The 22721-nt window shown below is 45.4% G+C and overlaps 1 protein-coding gene across 3 annotated transcripts in view; it reads left to right on the forward strand.

Moving 5' to 3' along the window:
• The window catches only part of LOC122789133 (WASH complex subunit 2A-like), a 2558205-nt gene that overhangs the window by 2243427 nt on the left and 292057 nt on the right, over positions 1–22721 (forward strand). For 2 of the 3 annotated variants that reach the window (XM_044056354.1, XM_044056356.1), the window contains exon 27: positions 3778–3840. The exons of the other annotated variant lie outside the window; for it this stretch is intronic. In XM_044056354.1, coding sequence (XP_043912289.1) covers positions 3778–3840 — 63 coding nt within the window. The remainder of the gene's footprint in view (positions 1–3777; positions 3841–22721) is intronic. 3 annotated transcript variants of the gene reach the window in all.

Raw genomic sequence — 22721 nt, forward strand, 5'->3', positions numbered from 1 at the left:
CAAATACCTAGAACTGGGACACAGTGCTCTGCAGTGGGTAATGTGAAAACTCATTTGGGGAACTGGAGTAAAGCATATAGTCCAGTCCCAGGTTTGGAGCCTGTTCCAGTGTACTCCTAGGGGAAACTGTGTGTTCTATCTCTGCTTTCAGTGATAGACCCTTACCGGAGACAGTGGTAAGGATTGAGGCTCCTTAGTTACTGCCCCGAGTTTAAGTAGGGGATCATCACAGAAATATTCAGCTTTCAGCAGGAAGTGTTACTTATACTTAGGGACTGAAACTTGATTTTAAATATTATTACTATATTATTGTCTTTTTTCCTTCTTGGAGCCCCTTTAGCAATCATTATCATTATTGTTGTTATTTTCTTTTGTTCCTGATATTCTGCTGAATATCCATACTGAAATACTTTTTTGTCAAATTTGCATGCTAATTTCTTTCCAGCTGTGTCTTCTGCAACATTGCTATTTGCGGTCTGTATTTCTTAATATAATTCAATAATCTTTCCTTTTTGTCTGTACCTATAAGGCCATTTACATTCCAAGGTACTATGAGTAGCCATTGGCATAAAAAGCTATGGTCCTCACTTACTATACAGCACGTTTTTTTAGCTGTTTCCTAGCATTATTCTTCAAGGCTGTTGTTTCCCTCCTGGACAGAAAATGCTCTGAAGCTGTTCATGCTCTAGCAAAGCTCCATACAAGGACAGCTAGAGTTTGTGATGGTTGGAGTACATGAAGGGCACCTTTAACTTTGTGAAGCTGGGCAGTTACAGGGAATTGGATCCATATAGTTTAGGCTGCTACAGTAGTGATCTATTAGAACATTTACTTTTATGATAAGTTTACTTGCACAGCTGTGCTTTACCATTTGTTGTTTGCGATGAGAGGTACCACAAATTTTAGCTAGATTTGCCCTATTTGAACTCTCGTGTGGCAGGCATCTCAGAGGCCTGCTTAATATTGCTAAAAACCTGGGAAGAAGAGGAGACATTATTTAAATGTTTAGCAGAACATTACATTAGTTTGCAGGATATACTAAAATCATTTCTGCATTTATTAAAGGAGTACATGCAGTAAGCCCAAAAGATTCAAGGTGTCTATAATAAGAATGCCAGAGTGAGAATTTAATCTGGAGGAATCATAATATTAGGATTGTTCACCGAGAATAAATTTCTGGCTATGTAGCAAGGTCCTTTGATATAATTGAAAGCCTATATGCATTAAGTTATGAAGTTGGACAACAAGAAAGAGGAAGAAATGGCAAATCTATTGCATTAATGTACAAAAGCCTTAGAAAGAACTACAAAATACTGTATTTAGTGTGTAGTAATTAACTCATACATAAGAGGCAAGAAAATCTCTACCCGAAGTCCAGTGAGCGGAATCCTTGTCAGATGTACAAAAGGAGGAAATAAAAGTTTCTTTTTAAGAAGTAAGAGCGATTTCAGAAATGCCTGGGAGAACTAAACAAAGCATAAATAAGAGACGGTACCTAGAGTGAAAGTTAGTCTGAAACCTTACATATTTCCTGAGTCACAAACTCAATTAGTAGAAGTTCAAATCAGAAATAATCAAAAGAGTTGCAGAGTGAATGCAGAAGCCCAGGAGTGCTAGTTCTTAAATCTGATAGATGTATCAAATTCTGTAATAACTTTATGAAAGTGAATAGAATTTGAAAGTTTGATGGCCATTCTATGCTCAGATTTGGGGAGCTAAAAGAGAATATAGGAAAACTGAGGTACATAACAGCATTAGACTTTGACAAAAGGGTACTGGTAATTACCACTTTCCTTTACTTAAAAAAAACTTGTGTAACTACTGAAGGTTTGTTTTCATTTCTCAGTGCTTCCATTTCACCGATATTGAGCTGTAGCCATCTGTCAGATACTGTTAACTAGATAACTGGGAGTCTCATTTATGAAAAGTGAAAGCTATGTTAGACTCTATGACACAGGTATGCTTGACACGAAAACTTAAAAAAAAAAAAAAAGAAAAAGTGAATTGCTCCTGTTGAAGCCAAATATTTGTGCTACCTCATTGGAAGAGGTGTGTTATGGCTACTACTAGGAAAAGTAGAAGCTATAATAATAGTCTTGTACCGTCCATTAAAAACATTTGAAGGCTTTCCTTAGAGGAGTGGGGTACTGAAGTACTACAGAAAAGCTGCACCTTTGTTGGCAACTGTATGTCTTTTGAATGATCTTACAAAACATGTTAAGCTCGTGTCTGAGAGCTATGGTCTATTGAGACATACAGAACATTTAATGAATTGAAAAGAATATTATGAGTTATTGACTCTTGATTTTACTTAAGGATTTTCCTTTGTATACGGATAAATTAGAAGTGGGTTTGAAAGCTGCATAATCCCACAATATTCAAAGTGAGGAGCACTCTTGAGTGCTGCATTAATCTAAGGTTAAGTAATGCTATGTGGGTGCGCTCCCTTTAACAGGCTTCATATACCTGTAGTTTCCTCTCAATTGTGTTGTCAGTGTTATTCTTACTGTTAGCTCATTTGATATGTATTCAACATAAACTTCCTGCCCAATTTATAGTATCATGATTTCTATAACCATGCTGAATAATTGCTCTTGATTTGAAAGTAGTCATTTCCCTTGCATTTCTCTGCAGATTGGTTATGTATATAATGTGAAACGCGTCTTTTTTTTTTAATTTCACCATAAATATTGTATATAGGTTTAAAAGGCATACATTATGGTTGATGTAGGATAAATTGTTTATTTTATCACTGTAATGTGTGGTGAAGGTTTCCCAGAAATTTACTTTTTTAACACGCAAGTTGGAAGGTTTTACTGCAACATTAGTTTTCATTGTTAAACACGGGTGTGTTTGGCAAACACATTCACTAAAAATATACTTGGTCTCTTATACAGCCTGTCAAATTATTATAAAATCTTTAAGCGGTAAGAGTTTTGCTGTGAGAAGTGGAAAAATTATTGTGGCAGTAAGTGTTCTTATATATAGTTTCTTGTATACTAAAGGAGATACTTGTTAATACTTATTGGAAGGTATTTAATACATTTAAGTCATATTCATCGATATAAGAAAGGCCTAATAATACCTAATTTACCTATGCCTATACCTAATTAACTTAGAATTAGCCTGTAAATAAAAGCTGTTTGATAAGAGAAATATTTAGGAAAAATAATTGCATGTTAAACTTTAAAATATATTACAAATAAAATGTTAGCGGATATCTTTACCAGTTGCAGTTCTCCTGTTGTGTGGTGGTATCATTTAGCACATTACTGGTCTATGCACATTTTACAGTGCTAGGATTTTTTATTTTTGGATAGTTTCATTTAACAAAATGTTAGTTTTTAATATTTGCCACATTTATGAGACATGATTTGTCCCTAATGTTAAACTTCATTTGACCCTTTAAGTAATTTCTTTTGTTAAGTGTTGTAATGTGCCTTACAAATGTGAGCTTATTTTTTCTCTCTGTAGTGACACTTTGAAGCAGTATGTGTGTGCTAGTGCATATTAGGAGCCTAGTTTTCAGGTGATGGTACTTAAATTGCTGTAACGATATTGTGTTTTCTGCAAGATGAGCACCTCTGAAATTTCACCTTTTGAGTTACAGGTCTGTGTGCTTAATATATTTGTAACAGTTGCACTGAAAATATGTAAAGCTTTGTATCTGGACTAGTGTCATCCCATAATGTCATTGTCATTTTTATTGTATTGTACATTTTTTTTTTTTTTGTTTTATTTCTGACTAATATTTTTATTTAATACCTGTTTACACAGAAGTCCATCGAGCCAGTCCCTTTTAAAAATAAAGAGCCTTCTTCAAGGATTGGAAAACTACAAGTAATTTTTTAAATCCATTTTAAGTCTTTACTTTAATAGCCTTCCTCTTTTGATTTGACATTCCATACTTTACTACCTTAATCCTTGTTTTTCCTGCTTTGCATACATATTCATATTCTGAGTGCAAAGATGTCTATAGTTTAGTATTCCTGCATAAATTAGGTTTTTGGAACATTCTGTAATTTGAATTGTCAACACATCTTACTGCCATCAGCCTTCAGATCCTTCTGTTGTGTCAGAAATGACAATGTGTCATGATTCAGGAAGAATTTATTAATGTCTTTATGTATTTATTTTTACTAGACCACTGTATTTAGACTTTTGTGCTAATTAACGGGATGCTCAGGGGCCTGAGATGAAAATATTAAAAAGTATTTTTTTTACAATGTTTGGCACAAAAGGACAGTGTGAGTGATTAACTTTGAATGCTTGCCACATGACTTCACCAGCTTAGCATTTCTAAGAATGGCTTTTGCCTTCTGTTTGTCAGCAACTTTCAAGATCTTGGAAGGTGTGCTTACTGTTTTCTCTTTTCAAGTCTCCACTTTGGCTTTCAGGTAAGCTCAGTGCTGATGGGGCTTCTCTATTAGTTTTTTTTCTGATTCTGAGAAAAATGCATCAGTAGCACACTGAAAAGTTAGAGTAAAGACTTAAAGGCATGGGCCAAATGTAAAGTGTTCTCATTTGGAGGCCATGCCATAATAACAAAACATAGCAGGAAAATCCTGTTATGCTACTCCATCCTTTGGGATGATCATTTACATCTAGTTCTTTTTATCTTATTGATACTGGCAGTCGTGCAGCTTATAATGGATCTGGTATTCTCTCTTCCATCTGACTTCAACTGATAGGTTTTAGGATCTTTACAGATCTGACATTGGCAACTTCTAGATTTTAGGATCCAAGGCTCAGGCACCTCCCCCTACCCATAATTCCCCCTAGCCAACACAGTACCTCAGATCTCATGTGCCACTTGAATGCTTCAAAAGTCATCCCTGGCTTGATCATACGTTTCTCTCTTTTTTTTGACAGAGAAGTATGTAGTTTTTTGTTGAATTTGTTGAGTAGTACACTTTTTTTGTCTAACTTCGTCCTTTCTCTGAAGATATTTTTTTTTCCTTTTTGGGGGACCTTTACACTTTCCTCCTTCCCATGGGGGAAAAAAGATTTTCCCTTTTTTTTTTTTTTAAGCTTTATTAATTAAATTTGTCAGAGGGATCTTGGAGCTGTAGCTTTGGATCCGGGGGGGGGGGGGTCAGAGTTCACCTCTGAGACTTTCAGAGCAATCCCTTTCCCTCAGGGCCTTGATATTAGATAGCTCAGCTACTACATCCACATCAAGGCAGGATCATGGTGAAGTCTTGGATTTCTCCAGGTACATGGCTTCAGCTTCTACTGTAGTGGTCATGGGCTTATCATCAGCTTCTACCTTTGAGACAGTGGAAAGAGCTCTTCACATGACTTGAGATAGGACATCCTTGCCCCCTTGGGTCCTAGGTCCGCTCATTCTGTCTCACTGAGGCAGCCATTCCATTCTAGCCCCGAGACAATCCTTTACAGGACTGTCCACAGACTTTTGGGTCCTCCTCAGATCATACCCACAAGGAAGTTCATTAGAAGTGGTAGTGGAAGAAAATGGACCATTGAATCCCCATAGGAGTCTTTAACAAAAGACACTGACTTCGATGAAGGGGAGGGGTCCCACCGGTCACCACTTGAGGATGTTTTATTCAGAGAAATTCTCGAGTTTCTGAGACAGAAAGGTGGTTGGTCTTCTGAAGTCCCTTCCCAGGAAGAGGTGGCCTTTCTTGAGGCTTTCGGAACAAGCTAAGCTATGTCCTGGGTGGTACCCCCAGCAGAAAAAATGGTGGATTTTATTTCCCATTGAGCTTGAAAAGTTCTGGATACAGCAGAACCCATTCTTACAAAGCTAGACAAGTACTTAGTTGCACCAAAGGACTGTGCCATTTGGAGCAGGGGTCCTCCAGTTGATGACATGGTGGCTGTTGCAGCCACCCAAAAAGACCTTGCTGAGGATAGCCGCTCTGTTCACCCCCCAGGGGGGGAATTTAGTGCCTTGGACAGATTCAGGAAAGCAAATTTTGCTTCACCGACCTTTGGTGTATGGTCTCTGAATTACATGGCACATTTCACAAGATTGCAAAGGATTTTGGCTAAGGAACTTACCAAATCCCTGTCAAGGTCCATATTGGCAGAGGATAAAAAGACCATTTCTTCACAACTGGCCATCCTTCAGTCCCTGTCAAATTGTTTATTCCATTTTCAGGGCGGCTGCGGTGGTGCATCGGTTAACGTTGCCGCCTCACAGCAAGAGGTTCTCCGGTTTGATTCTCTGCTGGGGTGCCTTCTCTGCGGACTCTGCATGTCCTCCCTTTGATTGCGTGGGTTTCCTCCAGGTGCTCCAGTTTCCTCCCACATACCAAAGACATATGCAGTAGGTGGATTGGACACTCTAAATTGGACCTAGGTGCGAGTGTATGCATGTGTGTGTACCTTCTGTGGAAGATTGGGCGCCGGGCTGGCAACTCGACACTGTAAAACTCCACAGCCAGTCATGAGCGGACAGATGATCCGCTGTGGCAACTTCTAACCAGGAAAAAGCCGAAAGAAGAAGAAGTTTATTCCACTTTCAAAAGCTAAGTTGGGACACTAGGTATCTAAAGTTATATCAGCACAAAGGTGTACTGAATGTATTTATCATGTTTATAAACACAACAGTTTGTCTACCAAGACCACCACAAGATCACTCCAGACGATCATTCTCCACTTCTGCTTTCTTATCCAGAGCTTCTTTAGATGGGATTTGTGCTGCTGCTACTTGGTCCAATGCTCATGCCTTCATAGGTCATTACAAGTTAAATAAGCTTTCTAGGAACAGGGCAACATTTGGTTCTGCCGTACTCCAGAATAACTTTCAATAAGACCAGTCTGGATTGATATTGTCTGGGGAACTGTGTCCCTAAGGTTAAGGGACAGATGAAAAAGACAACATCAGATACAGAAGATATGTACCGAACATAACGATGCATCTGTGTTGTCCTTTTATGTCCTTCCTCAGCATACCCTCCCTCCTTCCCCCTTCCACTAGAAGATCATCTTCTGCTTTTGGTCTTTCATTTTCTTAACTTTAGATACCTTTCCTTTCATGTTTCTAGACATTAATCAAATTGTTTCCTTTTTATATGTTGATATCAAGGGAGCAAACTTGAGCTGTAGTAATCTTGAGTTTCGGAGAGGATTATGGGTAAGAGGTGGATCTTGAGCTACAAATCCAAAAGTCTGAAGTGGCTGATATACGATCTAAAACCCAAAGGTTGAAGAACGATGAAAACAGGCAACATAGATGTATCATTATGGTGACTATGTAACTTTTGATGTCCTTCTATTCTGCTGTTGCAGTATTCTTTACATGAGAGAGATTGCCTGCCAAGAGACCTGATGTCAGCCATTATACAAAAGTCTTTCTGCCTAGATTGCATGGTACTTTGTACATAGGTTGCCATCAGACACAGGCCATAAAAGTGACCTATGCAAGTACCATCCTCAGAGCTTCTTTGCCACCAGACAGAATGCTTCTTCCATACGTACAGTCTGCTCACTGAAGAAATTTCAGTTTCAATGTCGTACATAAGTGCACCATTGAGGATTCCTTTTTGGTAGTGTATAGGGTTTAATGTCATCCAAGAAGGGCAAATGCCAATGTGGGCGTCAGAGTCCACATAAGGACAACCACTAACAGTGCCTTTTCTGTCTTGGACCCACCCACGACTCTAAGGCTTGTTCTATTTGCCAATCTATTGTTCCAAAAACTTTGAGTAGTAGGCTGAACTCTCTTTCCATCTACTTAGAAAACTTCTCGCTAAAAGGATGGAGAGTCCCTCAAGCTGGGAGGCTGAGTCATTAGTGAAATGGAAGGCCAAGAAACCTAGGCCAGAAGCTTCAGCTGCAACTCCAGTGTCACCAGACGTCTCTCCAGAGACCATCATTAGTCCAGAGATACGATTAGGGCCGTCATCCGATCTGCAGGCCGAAACAGTAACGGAGGTCACCTTGGAGCAGGATGTCACCACGTCCTTGGAGTTACCACAGGCAGTCCAGTATGGATGTCCAAGGGGAACCAGACTCATAATCTCTGAACGCCCTGGGCGCAGATCCCAATCATTCTAGCTAGGGAGAAGGTAGACTCGGACATAATTGAGTGTAGACCCACATCCGGACCACTGTCCCTACATAGAGTTGATAGTCCTAGCAAAAAGAAACAAAACGTTAAACATGTATCTGAAGTAGTTTACTTCATTTGGTCTTCAACCTGTGGGTCACGGATCCATATCAGATCTGAGCCAGCAACTATTACTAGCACCTGCTCCGAGCTCCAAACTCCTCCCCTTATCCATAATACATCTCCACTACCTTCCATCCCCAGATCTCGTTTGATGCGAACAGCTTATGCATCATGATCTCTTGAGCTCCAACTTAGTCAAGTGGGTACAACCTTTTGAGTATCTTTTTCCTTAAAAAATTGTTAGATAGTGTTAGTATAGGTTCCCCTTTCTCCTCTGCTCACTTGGTGCATCAAATTAGAATGTTAGGTAGTTAGAGTAGTTTGTATTGTTGTGTAGATTTTTGCTTCCCCTCCCCCCTTAGTGTTTTCTGTGTACGAGTGTAGTGAGTGGGTGGGTGTGTGTGTGTCAGTAAGAAAGAAACAATTTTTTTCTTAAGGTTTCTTTCTCTAATAATATGACTGATAAGCCTATCTTCAAACATTGCAATGAGTGTGGCCATAAATTATCCCCTGCGGATGGCCACACTGTGTGTTATGTGCTTGGGCATGGCCCATCTTAGTGTGGACTGCAGTATATGTGCGGGATTCACCCCCGTGCCATTAAGGATAGGAGGGCCAAGTTGGCCCTCAAAGGCCTTCTTCCCCCTTCAGAGACTGCTTCCTCGTCTCCGGCTTCAGTCACAGCAGCTGCTGTGGCTGCCTCTCCTTCCTCTGGCTTCCCCTCCCTCCCAGGCTGGGACTCAACCTCCTGTACAAAAGCCTGTGGAAGCAGAGCAGAAAAGGGGCAGAGAGAAGGAGAGAGAGTCGAATGCAAGGGAAAAGCGAAAGAGGTCTCCGGACCTCCCTTCACCCATAAAAACATTACAGATCCGTGACTCCCCTCGGCTTTGATCTCCGAGGTTCTCCCCGGAACCGGAGGAGACACGTTCAGCTTCTAGGGCCTCTGTGCCCCGACCAGCCAGGGCAGAATCCGTGGCTTTGTCAAGGTCCACCCGGTCGTTGTCAGAGATTGATCTGGATAAAATGAGGAGGTTTATCCGTACTCAGATGCAGATTGGGGTCTTGCCAGCCCCCCTCCCCCCGGAGGGAAGAGCTCGCTTCTTTTCTTCCAGCCGATATCTCCTTCTCTGATCCAACCTTCGGGTTTGGAGTATTTGGATCCGAGCATGGCTTTGGTCAGGGGGCCGGAGCAAACGATACCTGCTTCCTTGACGTCGACAGCTACCTGGAGTGTTGTGGATCCGACCAGCTTGGATCCGACACCCAAGCTCTGGCTCCAAGAGGGAATGGAACTTTTTTTATCGGCTCCACCTTTGACGGGCTAAGTTCTCTCCCTCGGGGCTCTGTCCACTTTGGGCCCGGCTCCGATTCTCTCGTCGGACCCGGGGAGACCGGCCTCTTTCTTGGTTTCTCCGGAGGTTCGCTCTCCTTCGGCGTTCGTGGTAGAAAGGGTTCTCTCCTCTGGATCGAGACCCCTGTCTGCCCCCTTGGACTCCACCCAGACCCCCTCAGCTCTGTCTATGGTCCCCATCATTTTACCAGAGGGACAACCTGTGCTCGAGGAGCCCCAGATGGTTCCCCCTGAGGAGCAAGTGGTTTGCGAGGTCCCACCCCAGAGAGCCCGACCGGAGAGGTACCTTGCTAGCATACGTATAAGAGGAGGCACTTGGACTCCCCTGAGTCCCTTATTGAGGACACAGACTTGGATGATGGAGAAGGATCACGTAGGTCACCTCCCGAGGATGTCTCCTTTGCAGACATCATGGAAATCCTGCACCAGCGGGGAGGTTGGTCTGCCCCCAAACCTTCCACTGACGAGTCTATGTTCCTGGAGGCTTTCGGCACGGGCCCATCTACTTCCTGGGTGTCCCCTCCCATGGATCCTTTCGTGGATCTGGTCACCACACAGGCATGGAAGGAACCAGACACCATGGAACTTATCCCAAAGAGACCCAACAAGATTTTAAGCCCCCCCCCCCCAAAGACAGACCACCATGGAACAAGGGCTCTCCTGAAGATCGCCATGTGGTAGCAGCAGCCACGAAGAAGGAACTTGCTCAGACAAGTTCCTCGGTTCATCCTCCTGACCGAGAGTCATGGATGATGGACCGCTTAGGGAAGCAGGTTTACGCTTAAGCTACTTTTTCGATTAGGGCACTGAACTACCTGGCTCATGTCACCAGACTCCAACGCGACCTGGTAATGGAGCTGGAGGGTTCTCCTCCCAAGTCCATGTCGCAGAAGGACAAGGCTTCATTCTCCACGAGGATGGCCACTCTAAAAGCAGTCTCCAACACGTCCATGCGACTCCTTTACATGCTACAGAAGGAGCGGCTGGGTCCGGCATGTCCATGAGGCACAACCCTGGCTCAGGTTATGTCAATTTTCAGAACCCTTCAAGGTGTCTTTTACCAATGCCTCTTATGACTGCTTTAGTCTCTTTGGTAAGACCATCAAAGAAACATTAGTCCAGAGTGATAAGTACAGGAAGACACTGTCCGCCATCGGGATCCACTTCTCGAACCCTCAAAGGTCTTTTTCACGGAACCAGAGAGGGCAAAAGAAGATGTGGTTCTGGAAGTCACAGTATTCCCGGGACACTCAGGGCTCTTCTTTCCCCAGAGGCAGAGTGGGACAGAATGTATGCCGGCCCAGAGGCATAGGGGGTCTGAGGAATTTTGGGTTTCGAAAACCTTTCTCGGACAGACCCGGGCAGCAACCCTGAGGGGGGTGGCTTGACTATTGTACTCTGGAGGCAGTTGGGGGACGATTGTCCTTGCACCTAGCGGTAAGGGAGTCCATAACAGACTGCAGGGTGCTTCAGATCATATCCAGAGGATACTCTATCCCCTTCGTGGGTTCCCCCAAATCTCCCAGACACCTCCCGGATGTACCACCCACACAAAGGGAGGCAGCAGCACAGAAAATTTCCAAGCTGCTAGAAAAACGAGCCATCGAAACCGTCCCCCCAGATCAGTCCAGATTGGGCATCCACTCCAGGTTCTTTTTGGTGCCAAAGAAAACTGGGGACTTAAGGCCCATTCTGGACCTCTCTACCCTGAACCTGTCAGTTGCCAAAGAGAAGTTCCGGATGGTCACATTACAGTCTATCATGCCGTACTTGCAAGAGAGCGACTGGATGTGCTCGTTAGACCTCCAGGATGCTTACTATCACATAAAAATGCACAGAAGCTCCAGGAGGTTCCTTTGCTTCTGGTTAGGAGTCAATCATAACCAATTTCAAGCCCTACACTTTGGTCACACCACAGCCCCCAGGGTGTTTAGCAAAGTGATGGCGGTGGTAGCGGCTCACCTAAGGCTTCAAGGAATTCAGGTCTGTCCGTACCTGGACGATAGGCTCCTCACTGCTCCCACCAGGCATCTACTCTCCCAAACCAGGGATTATTTCTGGACTCTTGCCCTGTGTTTGGGATCACAATCAACACATCCAAATCTCTCCTAGGGTCCTGTACAGGTGATAGACTGCATTGGTTCCAGATTGATACTCTTCAGTGAATAATCTTTCTGACCTCGGAGAGAGTTCTAAACCTGAGGATGCATGTCTCTCTGATCTACCACTCTCCTCTCCCAACAGTGGAATCGGTGTTGAGGGCCTTGGGCTCGATGGCGGCGACCATAACTCTTCTCCCATGTACCCGGTTACACATGAGAATTCTACAGTGGAGTCCAGCTGTACAGTGGTCCCTGTTGGAACTGCCGTTGGCATATCCAATTCAACTCAGTCGAGTCTGTTGGTCGTCCTTTCAATGGTGGATGTGCTCTCTGGACATTTTGGAGGGACGACCCTTTGTTCCAGCCCCGGCCCAAGCCACAGTGACCATGGATGCCTCGCAACTCGCGGTGGGGGGGGGGCATTGTTCGGGCAAGAGAGTCCAAGGTCTATGGTTCCCCATAGAGACCAGCTTGCACATAAATGTTCTGGAGATGAGGGCGGTCCTTCTAGCATTGCAGGCCCTTCATGCCTTTCTTCCTCTGGGAACGATTGCAATTCACTCAGACAGCATGTCAGTGGTCTGGTATATCAATAAACAGGGAGGGACCAGATCTTACCCCCTTTTGTCGCGAGGCCATGAGAGTGTGGGAATGGGCGATCTCCACCGGTCGCTTTCTCATCACAACGCACATTCTGGGACGGTCCAGCATCCTAGCGGACAGGTTAAGTCAGACCATTCTGATGCCTTATGAGTGGTCTCTGAATATGTCAGTAGCAGAACAGATCTTCAGCGAATGGGGTCAACCTTGCTGTGATCTCTTTGCATCTCCTTCCAGTGCGAAGTGCAGTGAGTTTTTCGCTCTGAACCCCCGCTGGGGGGTCCCCCAGAGATGCTCTAGTTCATGCTTGGCCTCCCGGTCTTGTATATGCTTACCCACTGGTACCTCTTATTCCGAGGTTTCTACAGAAAGCTCGTCGACTGGGGAGCAAAGTGATCCTCATTGCCCCATTCTGGCCTCTCCAGGTATGGTTTCCCTTCCTTTGTTCTCACCTTCTGGCTCTGCCTTGGATCCTAGATCCCATTCAAGATCTAATTTCACACCCTTCAGGGGTGCCTTTTCCGAATCTGGACAGTCTGAAGCTCACAGTTTGGCTGCTCCTGTTTCCGTGATTGCTAGGACTCCTGGACACTCCTGCTCAGTTAGATCTATTCTGGTGGCTGCTCATAAGTCTTCGACCCGGAAGGTTTATCGCAGCAAGTGGAAGCGTTTTTCCTTTTGGACCTCTCAAAATGAGTTTAGACCCTTTCACGGCTCCTATTTTCGCCATTCTTGATTTTCTAGCTGATATTTTTCAACACAGAGCTAGTTCTTCTGCTGTCAAGGTTCAGTTGGCTGCCATCTCTCATTTTCATATGGGCAAGAATTCTTTCTCTTTAGCCTCTTCCAAACTGTGTAAAGCCTTTATTAAAGGCACCTTTTTGTTACGCCCCCCCCCCCCCGTGTTCTCCCATGGGACCTTACTATGGTTCTTCAAGCTTTGGTCACTCCGCCTTTCGAGCCTGCCGCAACTGCAGATCTGAAATTTTTATCTTGGAAAACAGCTTTTCTGGGGGCTATGACCTCTGCCAAAAGGGTCTCGGAATTACAGGCCTTGTCTATCAAAGTTCTTAATATGGTTTTTCACAAAGATAGGATTTCCCTTTGAACCAATCCATCCTTTCTTCCTAAGGTGGCTTCACCAGTCGATATAAATCAGACCATCAGTTTGCCTGTCTTTTTTCACAATTTTACTAACAAGATGGAATACAACCTCCACCTGTTGTTCATAAACAGTTACAATTCTTTTTACACAGGACAAAAAAATTTATGTAAATCTGATCAGTTGTTTGTATCCTTTAAACCCTTTTTGGGAAAGCTATCTCCAAGGTCACTATTACTAGATGGATCTCTTCATGCATTCTTCAGGTATATAAGGACAGTGGCATGTCTCCTCCAGGTCAGGTGAAAGCTCATTCCACTAGGTTCATGGCTACTTCTGTGGCCTTTTGGTCTAGAGTGTCTTTGGATGTTATTTGTTCTGCAGCTACTTGGTCCTCATCTCATACGTTTATTTCTCATTACAAATTGGATTTGACTTTGGTTCCGTGGTGCTCTGGAATATCATTTTATGAGGGCCTCCTAGGAATTAGTAGCTGGGGACTCTGTCCCACAGGTTGAAGACAAAATGAAGTAAACTACTTCAGATAAAGAAGTTATGTACTCACCATAATGTTCCATCTGAGTAGTTGTACTTCATTTGTCTTCAACCGTCCCTCCCTCCTTCCCCTGGACCTTGGCATATGATCAGCCTACAGGCTGCAGTATAGGTCACAAGTAATTTTTCAGGTTGGGTTATCAGTATAAGACTCGGCAAACTCAATGTGGGGATGGAAGGCAGTGGAGGTGTATTATAGGTAAGGAAAGGAGTTTGGAGCTCGGAGCAGGTGCTAGTAATAGTTGCCGGCTCAGATCCGATACAGATCCGTGACCCACAGGTTGAAGACAAATGAAGTACAACTACTCAGATGGAACGTTACGGCGAGTACATAAGTTCTGTTTCTCTATCATCTGATCCTCAAAAGGAGGCTCTCATGTCCCTCGGACCTATTCCAGGGGTTACTATATTTACCTCTCCCTGGACTGCTTCACCTCAAAAGGGATCAGGGAAGAAACCTCTTCAGAAGAGGAACAGTCTAATTATGATGAGTCACTGGCCTACTGAACACAGATCTCCTCCCCACTAGATTATGCCTCCCCAGAGGAGGATTCTAATGGGGCTAATTTAGCAGCAGAGGAAATTTTTTAGTGACACCTTGACCAAGATGCAGGAACATTTCAAGTGAGAAAGCACTGAAATGTCAGATGGTTAAGTACGTTACTATGACTTACTGCAGGTGGATACCCCCAGTCCCTCAGCTGTCCCCACATCCTTCCTGAATTTTTAGATGCGTTTGCATCTTAAAGCAAAACCCCAGATTCATAGCCTTCAGCACCCAAAAAGACAAATTTTATAAGGTGCCTGCAGACTACAAGTGCTTATTCAAAGCACCCTTGTCTGACCCAGCGGTCATCACTATGGCTTCAGACAAGCCCTCTAGGCTTCTTCCCTCAACTTCCCTGCTTCCTTCTGACAGGGATAGCTGACATTTGGAAAGACTGGGGAAAAAATTATATACATCCGCACCCTTGCCTTTAGGGCAATCAACTACCAAACCCACATGACAAAATACTCTTTCGAACTCTTGTCCCAGTTAGATAAAATCATTTTAGATTTGCCTGATTCTCAGAATAAGTCTTTAACTAGGTCCTTGTTGGGAGCAACCTCTAAGGTCATCCGCCACTCAAATAAATGTAGCTGTGATGCTGCAGAGGCTTCCACTAGGGCAGCTGCCTCAGGATCTATCCTTAGAAGACTTGCATGGTTAAGACTTCAACCTTTACCAGAGGATATCAAATCCAAATTGAAGGATGCTCCTCTGGACAATTCGGCCCAGTTTGACCCTGTGGCTGCTGACCTATTTAAAGCTTTGTAGGAGAAGGGTAAGGAGATGCAGGACTTAAAATGCCTCCTGGTATCCCCTGTCCCAAAATTCCAGGGAAACTACCCTTCTAAGCTGGTTTTTATCAGAAGACAATCCAGGCCATCTCAAACTAAGACAAAAAGTCTGGAAAGAGACCGCAATCATTAAGGATCCCTCAACAAGCCCCACCATAAAAACGACCCGTTCCAGACAGGCCAGGGCCCATTTTGACTATTTGGACCCCCATATCACCCCCACCCCTTTCCCTTTACTTTCCTCTTTCAAGTCCAGCTTGGGAAAACATTACTCAGGACTCTTGGGTGCATCCATCCTTCTTTCCCTAGGATTCAGTATAAATGACCAAAAATCTGTTCCCTCCCCATCACAGGGCCACATTTTCCTGGGATGTAGGATCCAAACAGACCTCATGAAGATTTCCCTTCCCATTCGGAAGGACCAGGAGCTCATTGCTCTCTTTCAAAGCCCCATGCATGTCTCACACATCTCAGCCAGAACCTTTTTCAGGACCCTGGCCTTCATGGCATCCAAACAACCATACGCTCCGCAAGGATGGCATGCAGGGTCAAGCCAACAATGTAAACCACCAACGACCAGCAAAAAACAATAGTGAACACGCAGTAATGAAGAAATAATGATTATTTATTTATAATTCCTTCAAATCCAGACCGGTTTCGGCTATTCAGCCTTTATCAATGAATACAATAAAGTTTTTTGAATGAAATGAGGCAGCCTGCATTTATACTAGTCTCTGATTACCTGGAAGCAATATTACAGCACCACCCAGTGGCTGGAGTAACAAAGTGCATGTTCCATTCTTGATTAAAGCATATGACCAATGACAAAAATGCCAGAGGTGTGGATATTAAGTCATATTTTTAAAGATAAAAATCAAAGCTTCATGGCATCCACCATCCCTATGCTTCTTTTGACAAAAATGCACATGAGAAAATTGCAGTGGTTCCTGAAATCAATGTGGACACAAAATGCACACCCTCTGGAATTCCAAATTCCCCTTCTTCCCTGCCTGAAGAGGGAGGTAACCTGGTGGATTCAATAACTCTCTGCCAAGCCAGGCCTCCCACTTCATCCTCCTTCACCAGTACAGGAGATGTACACAGATGCCTCATACACAGGCTGGGGAGCAGCCTCTGGCTCCATGAAAGCCCAGTGCACCAGGCCACCTTCCCAAAGAAAAAAATCACATCAGCATAAAAGAAATGAGAGCACTACTCCTTGCACTCCAGGTCTTTCAGTCTCTTCATTTCAGGACCCTTAAAATTTTTCACAGACAATGTGACAGTCCTCTGGTTTGGGAACAAACAGGGGGGACCAGGTCTTACCTTTTGTGAGACTAGCCCTGCAAGTGTGGGAGCTGGCTGTCAAACTGCAGACACACCTTCAGGCAGATTCCCTCAAGTCTGAATGTACTGGCAGACGCATTGAGCAGGTCCACAACACAGCCCCACAAATGGATGCTTCACAGGGACATGTTCTTGGACACATAGTCCACCAATGGGGTACTTCACAAGATCTCTGTGCCTGCCCTGTGAACAGACAACTTCCTCAGTTTTGTGCCAGAGACCCACACCCTCTGGTCTGGAAAGTGGATGTACTCCGTTTTTCATGGAAAGGGATGTTTCTACGTGCATTCCCTCCCCTACTTCTCATTCCAAAAGTCCTCCTAAAGATTCAGCAGGACAGACCAAAAATCTTGAGGGTGACCCCCTTTTGGCCAGGACAGCATTGGTTCCCCTTACTCCTGCATATAGCCAAAGACAATCACCACAAGTTACCCCGCAGAGTGAACCTGCTCACACAACACAAGGGAAACCTCATCCATCCTCAACTGTCAACCCTGTAGATGATTCTGTGGATGATAGGGCATTGATTCCTTTCAGGCAGCTTTTTTCGGAGGATGTGCTCAGGGTACTGCAGGAGGCCAGGAAACCCAATACTAGAAAATCTTATTTATCCAAATGGAAAAGATTTTCAGTCTGGTGTTTCTCATGTAACCTGGACCCACTAACGGTGGAAGTCCCCATAGTTCTGTCATACACTTCAATTTCTCCAAATCCCAATACTATGATGGGAATGGACCCCATTCTTAAGTCAAAGTACAGTTAAAGCTCATGAAATTTAGTATTGTTTCAATCTTTGATGTCAGCCAAAAGTGCTCTAAGCAGCACTCGCAATGTGCCCACTAATGACGCCTCCTGCAATTCGTAAGGGGTTACATGGATTGATAACATATCTAAATACAATTGTAGATTCTTGGGACTGTCTGTGTATCTTTCTTCCACATTGCTCTCGTTTCTACCTGCAGATCCTGATATTTTATGACCTTGTGTCTTACAGTGTACGCAAGACACTGTAATCACTGGGTGTAGCAATTTCAATGATCAGTGCAACTTTTCTCTTCTTTTCTTGGACCACTATATCCAGTTTTCTAGCATCTGACTTTTGAACTGTTGGTAATGGGTGATATAAACGTCATCATTTTTTATGATGCTTCCTGGCACATGTTTCCAGTGTTTTTCAGCCACTTCAATGCCATAATGTTTGCACAATCCTCAGTGCAACAGTCTTGCCACATTATTATGGCTTTCAGTATGCCTTCTGCCATTAGTATGTCACATGTCACAACCAGCAACGAGGTGTGCAACTGTTTCCAGTTCAGTTTTACAAAACCTACATTTGTCTGTTTCCCCCACATGTTCAGTGGACTTTGCAACAGCAGAGTAGAAGGACATAGAGTACATCATACCTGTGTGAGTTGCTCGATGCTGGTCTAACATATTCTTCAGTGAAAGTACACGTCAGCTATCTCTGGCTGTCTACCTCTCTCACCTCTCTTGGCATCCAAGTTCAAGGCCAAACAGTTCCTGAAAGGCATCCTTCACATGAGACCTCCCAGGAAACCAGCTCCACCCCTCCAGGTCTTCAATTTGTCTTGGAAAAACTGATTTTAGCCCCTTTTGAGCCATCAGCTTCTGCCTCTGTAAAATACTGCTCCTGGAAAGCAATTTTGCTACTGGCAATTATTTCTGCCAGAAGGCTTTCTGAAATCCAGGCCCTTATGGCCTCCCCACCTTTCTTGGTGTTCCACAAGGACAGGAAATCTCTCCACACCAACCCCTCCTTTATGCCTAAAGTAGTAAATGAGTTATCACTCAGCCACGTTATCCACCTTCCTACCTTTTTCTCTTCACCCCAAAACTCTCTGCAAAAAGAGCTCTGCACACACTGGGTGTACATGAGAGCTTAGGTTTAACTTGACAAAACAGAGAGTATTAGGAACTCAGACCAGTTGTTTGTTTCCTTTCACCCTAGAGATCTAGGGCTTCCTGTCTCTAAACAAACTGTTTCTAGATGGATTTCTAAGTCTTATCTCCTTCTGTTATAAATACCATGGAAAGAGCCTCTCTTCTTCAGTTAAGGCACACTCTACCAGAACCATTGCCTTCTCTGGTGCCTTCTTCAAAGGGTTGGATGCCAGTTCCATTCTGGAGGCAGCTACTCGGTCATCAGTGCATACTTTTACTAAGCATTACAAACTGGACATCATCTCCAAATCCAGGGCAGGGTTTGCTAAGGCGATTCTCCATGGCTTCCTGTTGAGCTCCTCTGCCCCTACCTCCTCCCTCTTCTTCTCCTCATGAGCTTGTGCATTCTTCCTCATGTAAAGAATACTGCAACAGCAGAGTCGAAGGACATAGATTAGTTGTGTAAAATCTTAACCATAATGTTTGCTGTCCTTCTCTGTTCTCTTGCAGTATTCTTTCCCACCCTCCATCCCCCTGATTTTGTTCTTCCTTGGATGTACCTAGCCTGCACACCTATTTGTTAAGCTTTCTCCCTGAGGCACTCATTTCTGAGCATGATGTGTGCATATGTTGCTTTTATGGCTTACGTCTGATAGCATCCAACGTGCGACGTACCATGCACCCTAGGCACTAAAGACTTTTGTATACTGGCCATCGTCAGGTTGCTTGGCAGTTAATCTCCCTCATGTAAAGAATACTGTAACAGAGAACAGAAGGACATCCAAAGTTATGGTAAAATTTTACACAGCTAATCCTTTTTTTACAGTCCAATTACCAAAACCAAACCACACATTCTGGTATAATTTAATTTGAATAGTACTAATGTTACTGAAAGCATTTTTATAGGTTAATGTGTAGGGTTAGGGTTAGCACACATTAGGAAGGTGGGTAGGAAACTTCATTCCCTGCACCACCTTATTAATGCATGCAAACCTTAACCCTGCATCTTACTTAGAAAAACACTTTCCATAACACTACCAGTACACAAGACACTTGAGGACATACGCTCAACACTAAAGTTATCATTCTAATCCTATCCTGCATATGCGCACATAAACACTCTCATCCCAGTGCTGAAGCTTTCAGAATATATGAAGGTTTCATTGTTAGGTTCCCAAACCACAGTCCCACAGGCATTCAGTGCTGCTTTCATCTGAAATGTTCAAATTTTGATGAACGGAACACTCGGGCACATTTCAGAGTCATTCATTCCATCAGCGAGCAGGTAATTTAACACAGTGAATGATACTTATATATATGGATTTCCTTCACAAGCTTGAAGTTTCAAAACTTCGAACTGCAAATGGTCTAGATCATAAGATCGAAGTTTTGAAACTTCAAATGTTTTGAAAGGAGATTGCAGTACAGCGCGGACCAGGAAATTTACCGATCTGAAGTAGGAGATTCATTTGTCTGCAACCTGTGGGTTATGGATCCGATATCGGATCCGAACCGGCATGGTTTACCAGCTATGGATCCAAGCTCTCAGCTCCTCCCCTCACCCATAATACCCTGCTCTACCCTCATGACCCCAGATCTCGTTTGCCGTGCATGGTGACCAGATTGTTTTTTCCAGCTCTCCAGCTAAGTGCTAGTTTAAGTGTTTAAATTGTAAAATTTAAAGAATTTTTTGGTTGATTTGTGTGAAAGTGTAGGTTTCCCTTTTTGTATTATTACTTTTTTTAGTGTTTAATCTAAAAGTTATATCCCTCCCCTCGCTGGTAGCGTAGTGTGTGTGTTGGGCCTGTGAGTGATTTTTGCTTTTTAGTTACTTACCTTAGTTATAGTAACTGTTATTTGTAGCTTGGGATGTCTGAGCAGCCCAAGTCTATTTTTTCTAAATGCTCCGAGTGTGGTCATAAGCTTTCCCCAGCTGATGGCCACACTCGGTGTGTTAGATGCCTGGGGTTGAACACCTCACATCTGGATGTTCCATTTGTGCAGGGTTCAACCCCAGGGCATTGAAAAAGCGGAGGTCCAAGCTTGTTTTGGCGGGCCTTTTACCGCCGGACTCGGCTCCGACCTCCGCTCCTTCGGGGGTAACCGTCCCCACGGTTATTCCCTCTCCGTCTCCGCCTCCTCCTCCTGGGACTCAACCTCCCGCTTCTGGTTCGGAGGAGAGGGATGCTAGGAAAAGAGACCGGAGGGAGAAGCACCACAAGCGGCGGGCCGAGACCTCTGTTTCGGCCCCGCCAGCCAAGCGGCTTCTCCCGGCTCCCTTGTCGGCTGGATCTCCTCCTCCTCGGCTCCGGTCTCCTGTGTGGTTTTCACCGGGACCTGAGGAGGAGGAGACCCGATCTCCGTCGCGGCTATCGAGGGGGCACTCAAGGCCTACCTCGGTAGCCTCGCCGAGATCAACGCACAGCCTATCGGATGCTGATCTGGACCAGATGATGAGAAGGTTCATCCAGGCCCAGATGCAGATGGGAGTGCTCTTGCCTCCCCCCCCCCCGGGGGGGAGCTCGACCCCCTTTTTCAAGCCGATTGCTCCTTCTCCGACCCGCTACCCGGGTTCGGAGCAGTTGGAGCCGAGCAGCCGGAGCCGGGGTGGGTCGGCGCCGATAGTACTTGGTACTGGATCCGACCCTGCCCTCGAGTGCATCGGATCCAACCTCTCGGAGCCTGGATCCGAGCCTCGGATCCGGGGATCAGTGCTCCTTCGGGCGCCGCCTGTGTCGGAGCGCACTGTCCTTCGGATCCGAGCGCCGCGCCGGCTCCGATCCACTCTTCGGATCCGAGGGGAGCCGATTGTCGGATCCTTTGGTCGGGTCGGCCCTTCGCCTTTGATGTAGTGGAGAGGGCCCTGTTGAGGGTCTCCGGACCCCGGCACTTGTTTCGCTCCGCCCTGCTCCCTCTGCACTGGGTCAGGCTTCCACCATCCGGCCCTTGGGACAGCCCGCTTGTGCCCCAAGCTGCTCCCCTGAACAGGTTGCTGCTTGAGGAGTCCTCTGACAGCCCCCCAGAGGATGTTCCTCGCAAGCATACGTGCAAAAGGAGGCACATTGACTCCCCCGAGTCTCTCACGGAAGACACAGATTTGGAGGAAGGGGAAGGCTCCCCACGGTCACCCCCCGAGGATGTCTCATTTGGAGACATCATGGAAATGCTCCGTATAAGGGGGGGGTTGTCTGCCCCCAAGTCTTCCTCGGACGAGTCCGTGTTCTTGGAGGCATTTGAAGCGGGCCCGTTTACCTCTTGGGTGTCCCCTCCTGCCGACCCCCTGGTGGACCTCATTACCACCAGGGCGTGGAAGGAACCAGACACCGTGGAGCCAATCCCTAAGAGGCCCGACAGGATCCTCAGCCCACCGTCTGACCGCGCCCATTGGAGTAAGGGGCCTCCGGTAGATGCCATGTTGACGGCGGCGGCCACCAAGAGGGAACTTGCTCAGGAGAGTCCCTCAGTCCATCCCCCGAGCAAGGAGTCTCGGATGATGGACCGCTTGGGGAAGCGGATGTTTAGTTCAGCGACCTTCTCGGTAAGGGCGCTGAACTACCCGGCACACGTCATTAGGATGCAGCGAGATCTCATTAAAGAATACGCTGCATCTCCCCCAGAGTCCATGTCGGAGGAGGACAAAGTGCTGCACTCCACCCGCATGGCCACTCTTAGATCAGTTACCAATACCTCTATGCGGCTACTCTCCCATGCTACGGAAGGCACCGCTAGAGCCGCAGGGGCAGGTCTAGTCACTAGACGTCAGGCCTGGCTCCGTCATTGCGATTTTTCTGAGCCCTTCATAGCATCATTTGCGAACGCCCCCTTTGATGGTTCTGCCCTCTTTGGCAAAACCGTTCGTGACACTTTGACCCAGAGCGAGAAGGACGGGAAGACGCTGTCTGCCGTCGGAATCCGCTTCTCTGCACCCCAGAGGCCCTATTCTAGGAACCAAAAGGGTCAGAAGAAGATGTGGTTCCGGAAGTCGCAGCAATCCCAGCCTGCTCCGGACAACCAGTCCTTCCGTGGCAGAGGAGGACAGGGAGGACGCCGCCCTAGAGGCAGAGGGGCTCCCAGGAACTTCGGGTCCAGAGAACCCTTCTCTGAATGGCCCGCACAGCAACCCTGAGGGGTTGCCCGGCTGCTCCACTCTGGAGGCAGTCGGGGACGTTCTGGGCACCTAGCGGCATGGGAGTCCATAACATCAGACCGCTGGGTTCTCCAGATCATATCCAGAGGATACCGCATCCCTTTCGCCACTTACCAAAGTTGAAGTCCCTC

This window comes from Protopterus annectens, chromosome 14.part0, assembly GCF_019279795.1.
Source record: "Protopterus annectens isolate FY-2018-M chromosome 14.part0, PAN1.0, whole genome shotgun sequence".
In the NCBI taxonomy this organism is placed as follows: Eukaryota; Metazoa; Chordata; order Ceratodontiformes; family Protopteridae; genus Protopterus; species Protopterus annectens.